Source organism: Oryctolagus cuniculus, chromosome 15 (assembly GCF_964237555.1).
Source record: "Oryctolagus cuniculus chromosome 15, mOryCun1.1, whole genome shotgun sequence".
NCBI classification, from domain to species: Eukaryota; Metazoa; Chordata; class Mammalia; order Lagomorpha; family Leporidae; genus Oryctolagus; species Oryctolagus cuniculus.
The window spans coordinates 60,775,010-60,792,817 of NC_091446.1; the positions used below are offsets into that span (position 1 = coordinate 60,775,010).

Genomic DNA, 17,808 nt, shown 5'->3' on the forward strand with positions numbered 1-17,808 from the left:
TGATGTCTCTTGGGGTCCTGAAGCCAATCCCTGCAGGTACTGAGGGATTATTAATGTGCAGAAGCAGGTGAAACATTCAGGTGTGATTGTTCCAGATCCCGTGGAGATCAGTGATACCAGTGATACTTCAGTATGAGAAAACTGAAGCTTAGAAGAGCTAACATGGATCTAAGATTCAAACTTTCATGTGTCTGGGAGTTTCCTAAATTGGTACGTTTGTTGTTTTTTTTTAAGATTTATTTTATTTATTTGAAAGATAGAGTTACAGAGAGAGGTAGAGACAGAGAGAGAGGTCTTCCATCCGATGGTTCACTCCCGAGATGGCCGCAACAGCCGGAGCTGCACCGACCTGAAGCCAGGAGCCAGGAGCTTCTTCCAGGTCTCCCACGTAGGTATAGGGGCCCAAGGACTTGGGCCATTTTCTACTGCTATCCCAGGACATAGCAGAGAGCTGGATTGGAAGTGGAGCAGCCGGGACTAGAACCGGTGCCCATATGGGATGCTGGTGCTTCAGGCCAGGGCATTAACCCACTGCACCACAGCGCCAGCCCCAAATTGGTACGTTTTTAAAAATACCTATCTCGCCGGTGCCGCGGCTCACTAGGCTAATCCTCCGCCTTGCGGCGCCAGCACACCGGGTTCTAGTCCCGGTCGTGGCACCAGATTCTGTCCCGGTTGCCCCTTTTCCAGGCCAGCTCTCTGCTGTGGCCAGGGAGTGCAGTGGAGGATGGCCCAAGTGCTTGGACCCTGCACCCCAAGGGAGACCAGGAGAAACACCTGGCTCCTGCCTTCGGATCAGCGCGGTGCACCGGTCGCAGCGGCCATTGGAGGGTGCACCAACGGCAAAACGAAGACCTTTCTCTCTGTTTCTCTCTCTCACTGTCCACTCTGCCTGTCAAATAAATAAATAAATAAATAAAATAAAAATAATTAAAAAAATAAAAATACCTATCTCAAGGCACTTCATGTGGCTAGAGCTTGGTAAAAGTCTCCCTTTCCCACTTGGTTACTTCAGTGGTAACCGGTCTTCCAGCCTGTTACCTCGGGCAGTTCACCTCTGTATTCCAGGCTCAGTGAAATAGGTACCTACCGGTGAGTGCTCCTATCCATAACTTTCCATCAAGAATTCATGTCCTAGTAAGCGATCCCTGTTAGAGAGCAGAGCCTTTTCCAAAGAAACTTAACCAGCGATGGGTGGGGTATACCTTAATCTCAAAGGTCGGTTGCCTTCCAGTTTACATCCATTAGCTATTTTCCTTCTTTTTTAAAATTTTTTTTATTTATTTTTTATTTGAAAGGCAGAGTTACAGAGAGAGCAAGAGACTGACAAATCTTCCATCGGCTTGGTTCATTCTCCAAATGGCTGCAATGGCCAGGGCTGGTCCAGGAGGGAGCTAGGAGCTTCATCCAGGTCTCCCACTCGTGGAGGCAGCTTCTTCCACTGCTTTTCCAGGCACATTAGGAGGGAGCTTGACTGAAGTGGAGCAGCCGGGACTCGAACCGGTGATCATACAGGATGCCGGGGGTACAGGCGGGGGCCTAACCCGCTACGCTACAATGCCGGCCCTGATATTTTTGTAAACTATATTCCAAAACGTTTCGGTAAAGTAAGCGGATATTAAACATTTTAATATGCACTATACATACACACACTTCACAGGGTGAACTAACAGGAGACGACACCACGACGTAGTGGGGCGGGGCTGGAGGCGGGGACACCCTCGGGGACCTATTTTCTAGACAGCAGTTGCCATGGCGACCACCTCGCCTTCCCATTGGTCACTGCCGAACCTATTGCGGTTCCCCAAGCGGACTTTAATTGGCTGCCGATCTGCCGCAGCCCGACCTGTCGAGAGCCGTAAGTGAAGTGTCGCAAAGCAGAAGGAAGGCGGGAGTCCCGACTGCAAACACTGAGAAAGCCCCGGCTGTAGGGGCCGCTATGGCGAGTGCGCAGTGGGCCGAGGTCCGAGAGAAATTCCAGGCGGCGCTGGCCCTGTCGCGAGTGGAACTGCATAAAAACCCGGAGAAGGAACCGTACAAGTCCAAATACAGCGCCAGAGCGCTGCTGGAAGAGGTCAAGGCGCTGCTCGGCCCCGCGCCCGACGACGAGGATGAGCGGCTGCAGGCCGACGAGGGCTTGGGCGCTGGGGACCACGCCCTGGGGCTGCCCACGGAGGTGGTGGAGGCCGAAGGGCCCGTCGCCCAGCGGGCGGTCAGGCTGGCGGTTATAGAGTTCCACCTCGGGGTGAACCACATCGACACCGAGGAGCTGTCGGCGGGCGAGGAGCACCTGGTGAAATGCCTGCGGCTGCTGCGCAGGTACCGGCTCTCGCACGGCTGCATCTCCCTCTACATCCAGGCGCAGGTGAGAGCGAGCCCGGCCGGCCGCCGTGCAGCCCCCAGAGCCGGCCCCGGGCCGTGCGAGGCGAGGGCGTGGAGAGGAGCCCCCGCTCCGGGCCGTGTTAGATATGGCACGACTTCTGCTCGTGTGTTTGAAGCGGTGGGAAAGGCCAGCCTTAGGACTTGGAGCCGTGTAACCGCATCCCCCTGCGCTGGCTTCCATACTCCCTCTCCATGCCTCGCTTGCCCACGGGCAGCACGCTGGTTTCCGGGGCCCTCCTGCGTGTCATGTGCCCGCCGGCTCTCCGCTGTCCAGAGACTGGTCATTCTGTTAAAATCCAGACTAATGTAAATCTTAACTTAAGGTGTCGTGGAAATGACAGTGACCGTAAAACATTAATAATTCAAAACAAAATGTCTGAAGTCTTCAGTTTCCGTTGCTACATTGGTTCGCCCCCCCGGGGGATTCCTGCCCATTCAAAACCATCCCAAGAATCACCTCATTTCAGTAACTTTCTTTGGATCATTTTGGTTCAGACTGATCTCTTTACCACCTTTGAATACTTACAATATTCCCGTTTTTATGGTGCTTGATAAGAAATAAACCAACATTCTGCATTGGGAACAAAACTCTTGAAAATACAAGGATGCATGAGCTTCCTGTGTGTGCCAGGATGTTTGCTTACTCTCACAGCCAGTAGTTCCAGGACCCAGTGTAGGTGATTGAGGGAATATTACCAAAGTGGATTTGATGGCAAGTAGGTCTCAAAGACAAACCTCAAAATTAAGAGACAACTCATACTGGATCATATTCTTTTGTCATGGTCCAGCAATTTGAAAGCCACACAGTAACAGAGACTACCTTTTCTTAAACTCACCCCAGTAGGTGGCACATAGTGTGCAGATTCTAAATATCTCTTGAGTGGATGAGGAACTATTGAAATTTGTAATATGTTAAATTCAAACTAAACTTCAGTTATCTGAAGTTTTCCTTAACCATATAACCTCAGATTTTTTTTTTTTTTTTTTTTTTTTTTTGGACAGGCAGAGTGGACCGTGAGAGAGAGAGAGAGAGAGAAAGGTCTTCCTTTTGCTGTTGGTTCACCCTCCAATGGCCACCGTGGCCAGCCTGCTGTGGCTGGCGCACCGCGCTGATCCGATGGCCGGAGCTAGGTGCTTCTCCTGGTCTCCCATGGGATGCAGGGCCCAAGGACTTGGGCCATCCTGCACTGCGCTCCCTGGCCACAGCAGAGAGCTGGCCTGGAAGAGGGGCAACCGGGACAGAATCCGGTGCCCTGACCGGGACTAGAACCTGGGGTGCCGGCGCCGCAAGGCGGAGGATTAGCCTAGTGAGCTGTGGCGCCGGCCATAACCTCAGATCTTAATGAGTACTTTAAAAATTATTTAAGGAGTGGTTGTTGTGGCGCAGCGGGTTACACCACTGCTTGCAGTGCCAGCATACTTGATTGAGGCATGGAGCCCTGATGTGGAGTCCTGGCTGCTCCACTTCCAATCCAGCTCCCTGCTAATGTGCTCCCTGGGAGACAGCAGGTATTCCTGCGTCAACATGGGGGACCCAGATGGGGCTCCTGGATCCTGGCTTTGGCCTAGCTCAGCCCTAGCTGTTGCAGCCATTTAGGGAGTGAACCAGTGATGAAAGATCTCTTTCTCTATTGTTATTCCATCTCTGTCACTTGGCCTTTCAAATAAATTAAATAAATCTTAAAAAATCTGTTAAAGGCCGATGCCGCTGTGGATCACTTGGTTAATCCTCCGCCTGCGGCACTGGCATCCCATATGGGCGCTGGTTCTAGTCCCGGCTGCTCCTCTTCCAGTCCAGCTCTCTGCTGTGGCCTGGGAGGGCAGTGGAGGATGGCCCAAATGCTTGGGCCCTGCACCCTCATGGGAGACCAGGAAGAAGCACCTGGCTCCTGGCTTCAGATCGGCGCAGCTCCAGTTGTGGCAGTCATTTGAGGAGTGAACCAACGGAAGGAAGACCTTGCTCTCTCTCTCTCTCTCTCTCACTGTCTGTAACTCTACCTGTCAAATAAAAAAAAATCTGTTAAAAAGAATAAGTAAATAATGTTGAACAGAGAACTGCCCAATCTCATTATATTATCAGTATGACCTACAGTGCTAACTACTGAGGACAGATCAAGTCACTTTTTCATAAAATTATTGAGTTGATATATTTTATGTTTCTGTGGAATGACCAAGTCACTTTTTTTTTTCTTAAGGATTTATTTTGTTTATTTGAAAGACAGGCTTACAGAGAGGCAGAGAGAGGGGAGGGAGTCTTCCAAACGCTGGTTCACTCCCCCAGATGGCTGCATGACAAGAGCTGTGCCAATCTGGAGCCAGGAGCTGCTTCTGCTGCAGACTGAGGCTTTAACCTGCTGCACCTCAGTGTCGGGGGGCCCCCCCAAGTCACTTTTAAACTGTAAGGTTTCTAAACCTTTTTTATTTCACATGCCCCCTTTGGCAGTCTGGAGAAGCTGGAATTTTATATAAATGAATATGATTTTATTTTTAAAATATATGTATAAAGATTTATTTATTTATTTTGGAAGTCAGTTACAGAAAGAGGGAATGGAGAGGGGGACAGAGAGAGAAAATTGATCTTCCATCCCCTGGTTCACTTCCCAGATGGCTGCAATGGCCAAAGCTAGGAGCCAGAAGCTTCTTCCAGGTCTCCCATGGGTGGCAGGGGCCCAGGTCGTTGGACCATCATCTGCTGCTTTTCCCAGGCCATTAGCAGGGAACTGAATAGGAAGTGGAGCAGCCAGGATATGGGATGCTGGCATCTCAGGTGGTGGCTTCCCCTGCTAAGCCACAACACGGACCCCATAAATAATGATTTTAAATCTATAAAGTAAAATACATAAGGTTACAAAAAAAAATAATATAGAAGTACAGTTATCAAGATATTTTTAAAACATATGACTCAGTAGTAGTTCTTTATCAACACATTAAATAATGTTAATATATCTAGTAGCTTCAATAACTCTAATACACTAAGTGATATTTTGAGATACCTTCAAGCTAGCATAATGTAAAAAAAATTTTCCATTTCTTTTGGTCAAAGTTGCAGGTACTATAATACACCTGCAGTTTGTTTCCTGCATTCATAATTTTTTAAAATGCTGAATTTTAGCTTTTTTTTTTTTGAAGATTTATATTCTTATTTATTTATTTATTTATTTATTTATTTATTTATTTATTTTTTTGACAGGCAGAGTGGACAGTGAGAGAGAGAGAGACAGAGAGAAAGGTCTTCCTTTGCCGTTGGTTCACCCTCCAATGGCCGCCGTGGCCGGCGCGCTGCGTCTGGCACATCGCGCTGATCCGAAGGCAGGAGCCAGGTGCTTCTCCTGGTCTCCCATGGGGTGCAGGGCCCAAGCACTTGGGCCATCCTTCACTGCACTCCCTGGCCACAGCAGAGAGCTGGCCTGGAAGAGGGGCAACCGGGACAGAATCCGGCGCCCTAACCGGGACTAGAACCCGGTGTGCCGGCGCCGCAAGACGGAGGATTAGCCTATTGAACCACAGCGCCGGCTATATTCTTATTTATTTGAAAGGCAGAGTGACAGAGAAAGAGGGCAAAACAGAGATCTTCCATCCCCTGATTCACTCCTGAAATGACAACAGCCAGAGGTAGGCCAGGCTGAATCCAGAAGTCTGGAGACCATTCTGGACTCCCACATAGATGGCAGGGACCCAAGTCCTTGGGCCATCATTAGCTGTCTTCTCAGGCACATTAGCAAAAAGCTGGATTGGAAGCAAAGTAGCTGTGATTTGAACCAGCACTCTAGTATGGGACGCTGACATTCCAAGGAGAGGCTTAACCTGCTGTGCCACAATGTCAGCATTTAGATTTGTAATATTTTCCCTTTTCAAATTTATGAATTCATTTCATGGATTCCTTGACAGCTCATAGATCTGAGGTTAAGGATCTACATTAAAAACTGTTTCCTTATCCTTTTCCCTTCCCTAGGGAAGTGATCAGAAGACGGTAGAAGGCCAGGCAAAGTATCCTTGTGTCTAAAGGACTATTCCAAGGAATGGGAGACAGTCTAATCCCACTGTCTAAGGGAAGCTCAGCCTCTACTCTTGAGTTCTGACCACCTGCGGGCCCAGTTTGTCCTGCAGAGCCTGATAAGAGAACCATTTAATGAGTCAAACTGGTTTTTAAAACCTGGTTTAAAAATATGATTTTAGGCCGGCGCCGTGGCTCAATAGGCTAATCCTCCACCTTGCGGCGCCGGCACACCGGGTTCTAGTCCCGGTTGGGGCGCCGGATTCTGTCCCGGTTGCCCCTCTTCCAGGCCAGCTCTCTGCTATGGCCAGGGAGTGCAGTGGAGGATGGCCCAGGTGCTTGGGCCCTGCACCCCATGGGAGACCAGGAAAAGCACCTGGATCCTGGCTCCTGCCATCGGATCAGCGCGGTGCGCCGGCTGCAGCGGCGGCCATTGGAGGGTGAACCAACGGCAAAGGAAGACCTTTCTCTCTCTGTCTCTCTCTCTCACTGTCCACTCTGCCTGTCAAAAATAATAAAAAAAAAATAATAAATAAAATAAAATTAAAAAAAAAAGAACTTTAAAAATATGATTTTAAAAATGTTTTATAGCAGAGCTGGCATTGTGGCTCAGCAGGTTAAGCCACCACCTGCAATGCTGCCGTATGATACAAGCACCAGTTCAAGTCCTGTCTGCTCTGTTTCCAATCCATCTTTGCTGATACTCCTGGGAAAACAGTGAAAGATGGCCTTGGGCCCCTGCCACTCACTTGGGAGACCCTGATGGAGTTCCAGGCTCCTGGCTTCAGCCATAGGGCCATCTGAGGAGTGAACCACTGGATGGAAGATCTCTTTCTGTTTCTCTCTGAAACTCTGCCTTTGAAATAAATAAATCTTTTTTTAGAAATGTTATGGGGCCAGTGTTGTGACTTAGTGGGTTAAGCCACTGCCTGCAATGCCAGAATCCTTTATGAGCACCAGTTCATATCCCTGTTGCTCCACTTCCAGTCCAGCTCCCTGCTAATGCTCCTGGGAAAGCAGTGGAAGATGGTCCAAATACTTGGGCCCCTGTACCTAGGTGGGAGACCCGGATGGAGTTTCTGGCTCCTGGCTTCAGCCTGGCCCAGCCTCAGCCATTGAAGCCATTTTGGAACTGAACCAGCAGATGGAAGTTCTCCTTCTGTAACTCTGCCTTTCAGATAAATAATCTTAAATAAATAAACAAACAAACATTATGTAGGGAGTGGGCACTTGGCATAACGGTTAAACTGCCAGTTAGAATACCTGCTTCCTGTATTGGAGTTGCTTGGGTTTGAGTCATGGCTCAACTTCCAGTTCTAGCTTCCTGCTGATGTAGATCCTGGGGGGCAGTGGTGATGGATCAAGTAATTGGGTCCCTGCCATCCATGTGGGAAACCTGGATTGAGTTACCAAATCCTGGCTAGCTCAGTCCCAGCTGTTGCAGGCCTTTGGAGAGTAAACCAGCATATGGAAGCTTTGCCTGTCTCTGCCTCTCAAAAATAAATTGCAAAGTATTATATAGCCTATAACTCCAAATCCAGTCAACTTACCTTTTGCTTAAAACTATAAGAATTTGGAGGCTAATGTTGTGGCACATCAGGTTAAGCTGCTACTTGGAACACTGGCATCCCGTATTGGAGTGCTGGTTTGAATCCATGCTGCTCTGCTTCCTATCCAGTTCCCTGCTAATGCACTTGAGAAAACAGTGGAAGATGGCCCAAGTGCATGGGTCCTTACCAGCCGTATGGGAGCATTGAATGGAGTGTTTGGCTCTTGGCTTTAGCCTGGCCCCGCCCCAGCCACTGGGAAGTGAACAGGTGGATGGAAGAGCTCTTTCTTTTGACTTTTCCTTTGAAATCTTTTAAAAATTAAAAATTTGTTTGAAGGCCATAGTTACACAGAGAGAGGGAGAACAGTGATCTCCCATCTACTGGCTCACTTCCCACATGACTGCAGTTGGCAGGGAGTTGGAACGAAAGTGGAGCTGGGGGCTGGTGCTGTGGCACAGTAGGTTAATCCTCTGCCTGCGGTGCCAGCATCTCATATGGGCGCTGGTTCTAGTCCTTTCTGCTCCTTTTCCAATCCTGCTGTCTGCTATGGCCTGGGAAAGCAGTAGAAAATGGCCCAAGTCCTTGGGCCCCTGCACCCACGTGGGAGACCAGAAGAAGCTCCTGGCTCCTGGTTTCAAATCAGTGCAGCTCCAGCTGTTGCAGCACCATTTGGGGAGTGAACGAGCAGATGGAAGACATCTCTTTCTCTCTTCCTCTCCTTTTCTCTCTGTGTAATTCTTTCAAATAAATAAATAAATCTTAAAAAAAAAAAAAAAAAAAGAAAAGTGGGGCAACCGGGATATGAATCAGCACCCGTTCCAATAAATACATCTTTAAAAACACAGACCACCTTTACAAACTGTTGAAATCTTTACTTAGTATAGAGTTGATCTGTATATAAAGATAATTAAAAATGAATCTTAATGAAGAGTGAGATGGGAGAGGGAGTAGGAGGTGGGACGTGAGTGGGGGAGGGAGGGAGGGTATGAGGGGAAGAACCGCTGTATTCCAAAAAACTGTACCTATGAAATTTATATTTATTAAATAAAAACTTTCAAAAAATCACTTTTGTATAAAATTAAAAAAAACTCTGGAAAATGCAAATATGTTTTAGTTTTTGGAATGGTAAATGTGAGGAGTCTAACTGATGAGAAAAGGCACGTGGTGTCTTTAGAATTTTCAAACAATATAATTTCAATTTTGCGGCCAGCGCTGCGGCTCACTAGGCTAATCCTCCGCCTTGCGGGGCCAGCACACCGGGTTCTAGTCCCGGTTAGGGTGCCGGATTCTGTCCCGGTTGCCCCTCTTCCAGGCCAGCTCTCTGCTGTGGCCCGGGAGTGCAGTGGAGGATGGCCCAAGCGCTTGGGCCCTGCACCCCATGGGAGACCAGGAGAAGCTCCTGGCTCCTGGCTCCTGCCTTCAGATAGGTGCGGTGTGCCGGCCGCAGCGGCCATTGGAGGGTGAACCAACGGCAAAGGAAGACCTTTCTCTCTGTCTTTCTCACTGTCCACTCTGTAAAAATAATAATAATACTTTCAATTTTGGCTTATTCTGGAACCTGAGAGTTCACCTTTTTTTTTTTTTTTTCAGACTTGACTCAAACTAATGGTGACTATTGAGACTGCTTATATGTTTTAAAGAGGTCTCAGTGTTGGGGCCGGCACCGTGGCTCACTTGGTTGATTCTCCGCCTGCCGCAGTGGCATCCCAAATGGCTGCTGTGTTCTAGTCCCGGTTGTTCCTTTTCCAGTCCACCTCTCTGCTGTAGCCCAAGAGGGCAGTGGAGGATGGCCCGGGTGCTTGGGCCCTGCACCCACATGGGAGACCAGAAGGAGGCTCCTGGCTTCGGATGGCAGCCATTTGGGGAGTGAACCAACGAAGGAAAGATCTTTCTCTCTCTCTCTCACTGTCTATAACTACCTGTAAAAAAAAAAAAAAAAAAAGAGGTCTCAGTGAGTTTACCTACAGTTTGTTAGCACAGGAGTCTCGCAGGTGTAGCTAATTGCCTCTGGCTCCTGGTTCCTCATCACATTGTTGCCCTGCTGGGGCTGCAGTCCCACCTGAAGGCTTCCCTGGGGCAGATCCTCTTTCAGCTCACTCACAAGGTTGTCAGGGTTCAGTTCCTCACAGGCTTTTGAAAGTTATCTGGAGCCGTGTTGTGGCACAGGGGGTTAAGCTGCTGCTTGTGACACTGGCGTCCTATATCAGAGTGCCAGTTGAAATCCCAGCTGTTGCACTTCTGATCCAGTGTGGCAGTTGGCTTCCTTCAGAGCAAGGAAGACCAAGCTCCCAAGAGGGAAGCTATGGTGGTTTTTTTGTTTTGTTTTGTTTTCTTAAAATGTGTTCATTTATTTGAAAGGCAGTTACAGAGAGGGAAAGTCAGAAAGAGGCATCTTCCATCTGCTGATTCACTCCCCAAATAGCCCTAACCACCAGGGACTTCATTTGGGTCTCTGGGTACAGGGGCCCAAGCACTTGGGCCATCTTCCACTGCTTTCCCAGTCACATTAGCAAGGAGCTAGATTAGAACTATAGCAGCTGGGACACAAACCAGAGCCCATATGGTATGCTAGTACTGGAAGCAGAGGCTTTACCTGCTACGCCACATCACAGCCCCTTGACTAATATTTATTACTGAGGTCTGCTGTGGGTCAGGCACTGTTCTCACTTTTCTGAGCCCAGAGGATATAGTGATGAACAAGATAAACAAGGTTCTGTTCTCATGAGCAAGTAAACAAATAAGCAAGATAATTTCAGGTCACAGAAATTAACTTGGGGGCCTGTGCTATAGCATAGCAGATAAAGGCACTGCCTGCAATGTCAGTATCCCATATGGGGACCAGTTCGAGTCCTGGCTTCAGCATTTCCGATCCAGCTCACTGTTAGTGCACCTGGGAAAGCAGCAGATGGTTCAAGTCCTTGTGCCCCTATACTCACATGGGAAACCCAGAAGAAGCTTCAGGTTCCTGGCTTCGGATCAGATCAGCTCTGGCTGTTGCAGCATTTGGGAAGTGAACCAGTGGATGGAAGACCTTGTTCTCTGCCTCTGCCTCTCTGTAACTCTGCCTTTCAAATAAATAAATAAATCTTAAAAATAAAAGAAATTAACCTGCTGTACCACAATACCATGTTTATAAACTAATCTTTTTTTAAAAAGATTTATTTATTTGAAAGTCGGAGTTACACAGAGAGAGGAGAGGCAGAGAGAGAGATCGATCTTCCAACCAATGGTTCACTCCCCAGTTGGCCGCAACAGCCGGAGCTGCGCCGATCTGAAGCTAGGAGCTTCCTCCGGTTCTCCCATGTGGGTGCAGGGGCCCAAGGACCTGGACCATCTTCTGCTTTCCCAGGCCATAGCAGAGAGCTGGATCAGAAGTGGAGCAGCTGGGACTAGAATCGATGCCCATATGGGATACGGGGGCTTTAGGCCAGGGTTTAACCCACTGTGCTACAGCACCGGCCCTGTAATCTAATCTTGTAAATGACTTTCTATCCCTTCTGCCATATTCTGTTTTTTAGAACCAAGCCACTAAATCCCAACACTACTAGGGTAAGAGATTCCAGAAGGGTGAGAATAGTAGAAAGCATGCATATGTGGGGGGTTCATTTTAGCAGCTGCCCACCAATACATAAGGACCCTATTAGTATAGATGATTAATTCGGGCCGGCGCCGCGGCTCATTAGGCTAATCCTGCACCTTGCGGCGCCGGCATCCCGGGTTCTAGTCCCGGTCGGGGCGCCGGATTCTGTCCCGGTTGCCCCCCTTCCAGGCCAGTCCTCTGCTGTGGCCCGGGAGTGCAGTGGAGGATGGCTCAAGTGCTTGGATCCTGCACCCCATGGGAGACCAGGATAAGTACCTGGCTCCTGCCATCGGATCAGCGCGGTCGGCCATTGGAGGGTGAACCAACGGCAAAAGGAAGACCTTTCTCTCTGTCTTTCTCTCTCTCACTGTCCACTCTGCCTGTCAAAAAATAAAAAAAAAAAATGATTAATTCATTGTTAATAAAACTCCAGTGCTATTTTATTGATAATATTGACTTTGAAAGTCACTTTAATTCAAAGAGTTAGATCATCATTGTTTCTCTTTATTTTTATTTTCCAGAATAACCTGGGTATCTTGTGGTCTGAAAGAGAAGAAATTGAAACTGCACAAGCTTACCTGGAATCATCAGAAGCACTATATAACCAGTATATGAAAGAGGTATGTGATGTGCCAGATGTCTTAAGTTTTAATTTAAACTAGTGAAAAATTAATAATAAAGATTTCTTGTTCATCACGTTGATACAACTCTTCTGTGTACTGAAGAACTTCTCTGTAGTGCTGTCTGGGTTTAAGAAAAGAAGAGCAGGACAGGCAGCAGACAGAACATGGACTCACAGCCAGAAAAGATTTATTCATAAACCTGGGAGGTGCTCACCGCCAGTGAACGCACGGCAGAGAGAGCACCTGTTCACACAAACTAGTGGCTTACCTGGCATAAAGTAGTTGGGAAGACTTGAGAGGTTGGGGCTAAGGCTGAGCTTTTTTTTTTTTTTTTTTTTTTTTTTAAGATTTATTTATTTATTTATTTGAAAGGCAGAGAGAGAGACAGATCTTCCATCTGCTGATTCGCTCCCTAGATGACCACAACAGCTGGAGCTGCGCTGATCAGGAGCCAGGAGCTTTTTCCAGGTCTCCCACACGAGTACAGGGGCCCAAGGATTTGGACCATTTTATCTGCTTGTTCACTCCCCAACTGGCCGCACTGGCCGGAGCTGTGCCAATCCAAACCCTGGAGCCAGGAGCTTCTTCCAGGTCTGCCACAGGGGTGCAGGGGCCCAAGGCCTTGGGCTATCCTCTACTGTTTTCCCAGGCCACAGCAGAGAGTTGGATCAGAAGTGGAGCAGCCAGGACTTGGAACTGACGCCCATATGGGATGCCGGCACTGCAGGCAGCGGCTTTACCCGCTGGCCCAAGGCTGAGCTTTTGAGATAGTGGGGAGAGCTTGGGGTAGCAGCTGATCCCTCAATGTAGTGGTGTTGCTTGGGAGGGTTTGGACTAAGGCTGAGCTCTTAAGATGGTGGGGAGAGCTTGGGTTAATGGCTGGACTATTAAGATAGTGATGTGGCCAGCAGTCGAGGCAAGGCAGGGCTGAGCCAGCTGAAGGAGAATGCAGGGAACTGGGGGCCTGTTTTCAGTCACACAAGTGGGAGTCCAAGCTAGATCTAAGTCTTTTATCCTTGCTGCATCACTGAGAGGTCACCTTGCAGCTGAAATTCTTATATACTAAAGTCGGTGTGTTTAAAAAAATTTAAGGCCGACGCCATGGCTCACTAGGCTAATCCTCCGCCTGCAGCGCCAGCACCCCGGGTTCTAGTCCCAGTTGGGGCACCGGATTCTGTCCCGGTTGCTCCTCTTCCAGTCCAGCTCTCTGCTGTGGCCCGGGAGTGCAGTGCAGGATGGCCCAAGTGCTTGGTCTCTACACCCGCATGGGAGACCAGGAGAAAGCCCCTGACTTCGGATCGGTGCAGTGCCGGCTGTAGTGCGCCAGCTGTGGTGGCCATGGCAGCCATTTGGAGGGTGAACCAACAGAAGGAGGACCTTTCTCTCTGTCTCTCTCTCTCACTGTCAAACTCTGCCTGTCAAAAAAAAATTTTTTTTTTAAACAACTTATTAATTGGGCTGGTGCTTATAGGTGTCAGTTCAAGTCCTGGCTTCCCCACTTCCCATCTAGCTCCCTGCTAATATGCCTGGGAATGCAGTGAGGACAACCCAAGTGCTTGGGCCTCTGCACCCACATGGGAGACCCAGAAAAAGCTCCAGCCATTGTGGCCATTTGGGGAGTGAACCAGTGGATGGAACACCTCTCTCTCTCTCTGTCTTTACCTCTTTCTGTAACTCTGCCATTTAAATAAATAAAAAGGCAGAGTTTACAGAGAATGAGGGGGCAGAGAGAGACTGTCCATCAGCAGTTTGACTCCCCAAATGGCCACAATGGCCCAAGGCTGGGCCAGGCGTGCTACAGTGCCAGCCCAGGAATATCTACATTTTTTTTTTTTTAAAGATGGATTTGTTTGGAAGGCAGAGTTACAGAGAGGCAGAGGCATCTGGGAAGTAAACCAGCAGATGGAAGATCTTTGCTTTCTTTGTCTCTGTGTGTGTGTCTCTCTCTCTAACTCTGCCTTTCAAACAAATAAAGAAATCTAAAAAAAAAAAAAAAAAAAAAAAGTAAAATAAAATCCTCAGAACTCTGTGAAGTAGGTACTATTCTTTTTTTTATGGATGAGGAAACAGAAGCGACAGAGATTGACTCATTAGTAAATGATGAAGCTGGGATTCCAGCCCACATGATCTGCCTCTAGAACCCATACTTTTCTTTTTTTGAAGTTATTTATTTACTTTGAAAGTCAGAGTTACATAGAGAGAGGGAAAGAGAGATCTTCCATTTGCTGGCTCACTCCCTAGATGGCCACTAAGGCCAGCGCTGGGCCAAGCCGAAGCCAGGAACCAGGAGTTTCTTCTGAGTCTCCAACATGGGTGCAGGCCCAAGCACTTGGACTATATTCCACTGCCTTCCCAGGCACATTTGCAAGGAGCTGAATCAGAAGTAGGATGTCAGCCAGCTCCCATATGGGATGCCAGCATCACAGGTGGCAGCTTAACCAGCTACACCACAATGCCAGCCCCCAGAACACCTACTTTCTACTGTATCACTTACTAGGTGAATACAAGTGCAAGGTACTTCTCTAAGAGCTGTACAGTTAGAGGACTCCCATAGCTATACCAAAAGGATGCTAGCACATGAAAGGAAAGAGCTATGAGCAAAATGCTTGGAATGACCATTTCTAGTTGTTTTGTTAGCTTAACTCACCAGACATTTATTGTTTTTACTGTGTACCAGGCACTGCAAAATGCCCAGTAATCAAATGTAAATAAAATCTGGTTTTACCATTCCCCTTGAGAATAAAGATCGGAGTAACCAACATGTAAATTACAACCACAAGGAATTTTAGAATGTACATTGTTTTACAAGCTTTTTTTTTTTTTTTTTTTGACAGGCAGAGTGGACAGTGAGAGAGAGACAGAGAGAAAGGTCTTCCTTTGCTGTTGGTTCACCCTCCAATGGCCGCGGTGGCTGGCATGCTGCGGCCGGCGCACCGCACTGATCTGATGGCAGGAGCCAGGTACTTATCCTGGTCTCCCATGGGGTGCAGGGCCCAAGCACTTGGGCCATCCTCCACTGCACTCCCTGGCCACAGCAGAGAGCTGACCTGGAAGAAGGGCAACCGGGACAGAATCCGGCGCCCCGACCGGGACTAGAACCCGGGATGCCGGCGCCGCAAGGTGGAGGATTAGCCTAGTGAGCCGTGGCGCCGGCCTGTTTTACAACACCTTCCTCCTTCCCCACAAGGAACATATCCCCAAGTTGGAGAATTTTTAAGTTCATGGCCCTTCTGCCTTGACATTTTAATTTTTACCTAAAATGCTAAGATAACAGCACCACAAAGCCAAACAGAGATGTTGGTCTCCTTTCACGCTTTTAGGGTCTCACTGTTGTACATGAAGTTGTTCATTTAAAATGTAAAGGTGCCCAACACCTATAGTGTTTCATTAGAAACTAATATTGAGGGAAAGGTGTTTGGTGCATGGTTAAATCATTGGTAGCTCACATCCTATATCAGAGTACCTGGTCTAGTTCCAGCCACTCCACTTCCAAATCCAGCTTCCTGCCTTTGCACACCCTGGAATACAGCAGATGTTGGCTCAAGTACTCGGGTGACCCAATTGAATTCTGGGCTCCTAGCTTGTGCCTGGCCCAGATCTGGCTGTTGTGGACACTTGGGGAGAGAACCAGTAGATGAAAAATATCTTTCTGTCTCTTACTCTCTGTCACTCTGCCTTTAAAATAAATTTAAAAATAAAATATATAACCAATGGAATCATTGGTTTTTAATGTCCTTGTATTGAAAGAGGGTAATCTTGGGGCTGGTGCTGTGGCACAGTGGGTTAAAGCCATGGCCTGCAGCACCGGCATCCCATATGGGCACCGGTTCGTGTCCGATCCAGCTTCCTGCTAATGTGCCTGGGAAAGCAGCAGAGATGTCTCAAGTCCTTGGGCCCCTGCACCCATGGGGGAGATCTGGAAGAAGCTTCAGCCTGGCCCATCCCAGTCATTGCAGCCATCTGGGGAGTGAACCAGCAGATGGACGATCTCTGTCTCTTTTCTCTGTACCTCTGCCTTTCAAATAAAAAAAGAGGGGGGCCAGCTCTGTGGCACAGTGGGTTAAGCCCTGGCCTGAAGCACCATATCTCATATGGGCGCCGGTTCGAGTCCCAGCAGCTCCTCTTCCAATCCAGCTCTCTGCTATGGCCTGGGATGGCAGTAGAAGATGGTCCAAGTCCTTGGGCCCCTGCATCCACGTGGGAGACCCAGAAGAAGCTCCTGGCTCCTGGCTTCAGATTGGCACAGCTCTGGCCGTTGTGGCCATCTGGGGAGTGAACCATCTAATGGAAGACCCCTCTCTTTGTCTCTGCCTCTCTCAGTAACTGTCTTTCAAATAAATAAAATATTTTTTTTAAAAAAGGAGGATAATCTGTATAGTACTTTTTTGTTTCCTTGAGGAAAAATAGTAGAATAAACATGAAAAAAAACAGGAAAACTAAATATTAAAAACAATAAATATTAAAAATCTTGGTTTCATTTTCATTTGATAGTTCAGAACAAAAATATTTATTTCCTATTTGTTATACTTACTTAGGTTTCTTCTTATTTTAGAAGATTTATTTATTTTCACTTAAACAATTTTAAATATTTATTTCTGTATTTATTTATTTGAATTTCAGAGTTAGAGAGGCAGAGACACAGAGAGAGAGAGATTTTTTTTTTTTTTTTTTGACAGGCAGAGTGGACAGTGAGAGAGAGAGACAGAGAGAAAGGTCTTCCTTTGCCGTTGGTTCACCCTCCAATGGCCGCTGCGGCCGGTGCACCGCGCTGATCCGATGGCAGGAGCCAGGAGCCAGGTGCTTTTCCTGGTCTCCCATGGGGTGCAGGGCCCAAGCACCTGGGCCATCCTCCACTGGACTCCCTGGCCACAGCAGAGAGCTGGCCTGGAAGAGGGGCAACCGGGACAGAATCCAGCGCCCCGACCGGGACTAGAACCCGGTGTGCCGGCGCCGCTAGGCGGAGGATTAGCCTAGTGAGCCGCAGCACTGGCCCGAAAGAGAGATCTTCTAACCACTGATTCATTCCCCAAATGGCTGCAACAGGGAGGGCTGGGGCAGGCCAAAGCCAGGAGCCAGGAGCTTCATCTGGGTTTCCCACATACATGACAGGGGCCCAGGCACTTGGGCCATCGTCCATTGTTTTTCCAGATACATTAGCAAGGAGCTGGATTGGAAGTAGAGCAGCCAGGATGTGAACCAGCACCCATATGGGATGCTGGCACTTCAGATGGTGGTTTAACTAGCTGTGCTGATTTGGCAGCCCCTGTTTTCATTTTATTTTAAAGGCAGAGAGAGAGAAAGAGATCTTCCATCTGCTGATTTACTCCCCAAATACCAGGCCAGGCTGAAGTCAGGAGCCTGAAACCTATCCTGGGTCTCCATGTGGGTGGCAAGGACCCAAGTACTTGAGCCATAATCTGTTGCCTTCCAGGATGCAAGTTAACAGGAAGATGGAATCAGAGTAACTGGGACTTGAACCAGGTCTGATATGGATTACAGGCATCCCAAGTCATAAGTAACTGCTGAACCAAATGCCTGCCCCTGTGTATTTTTATTTATTTTATTTATTTATTTGAGAGGTAGAATTATAGACAGACAGAGGGAGACAGAGAGAAAGGTCTTCCATCTGCTGGTTCACTCCCCAAATGGCTGCAACAGCTGGATCTGAACTTATCCGAA

At 48.2% G+C, this 17,808-nt stretch overlaps 1 protein-coding gene across 2 annotated transcripts in view; it reads left to right on the forward strand.

Moving 5' to 3' along the window:
- Positions 1-1,843: 1,843 nt before the first annotated feature.
- KIFBP (kinesin family binding protein) overlaps positions 1,844-17,808 on the forward strand; it is a 30,874-nt gene continuing 14,909 nt past the window's right edge. Inside the window, exons 1-2 of one of the 2 annotated variants that reach the window (XM_008270032.4) lie at positions 1,844-2,365; positions 12,028-12,126. In XM_008270032.4, the coding sequence (XP_008268254.1) occupies positions 1,940-2,365; positions 12,028-12,126 (525 nt within the window). In that variant the 5' untranslated portion in view covers positions 1,844-1,939. The remainder of the gene's footprint in view (positions 2,366-12,027; positions 12,127-17,808) is intronic. The other variant, XM_002718448.5, reaches the window with a different exon arrangement.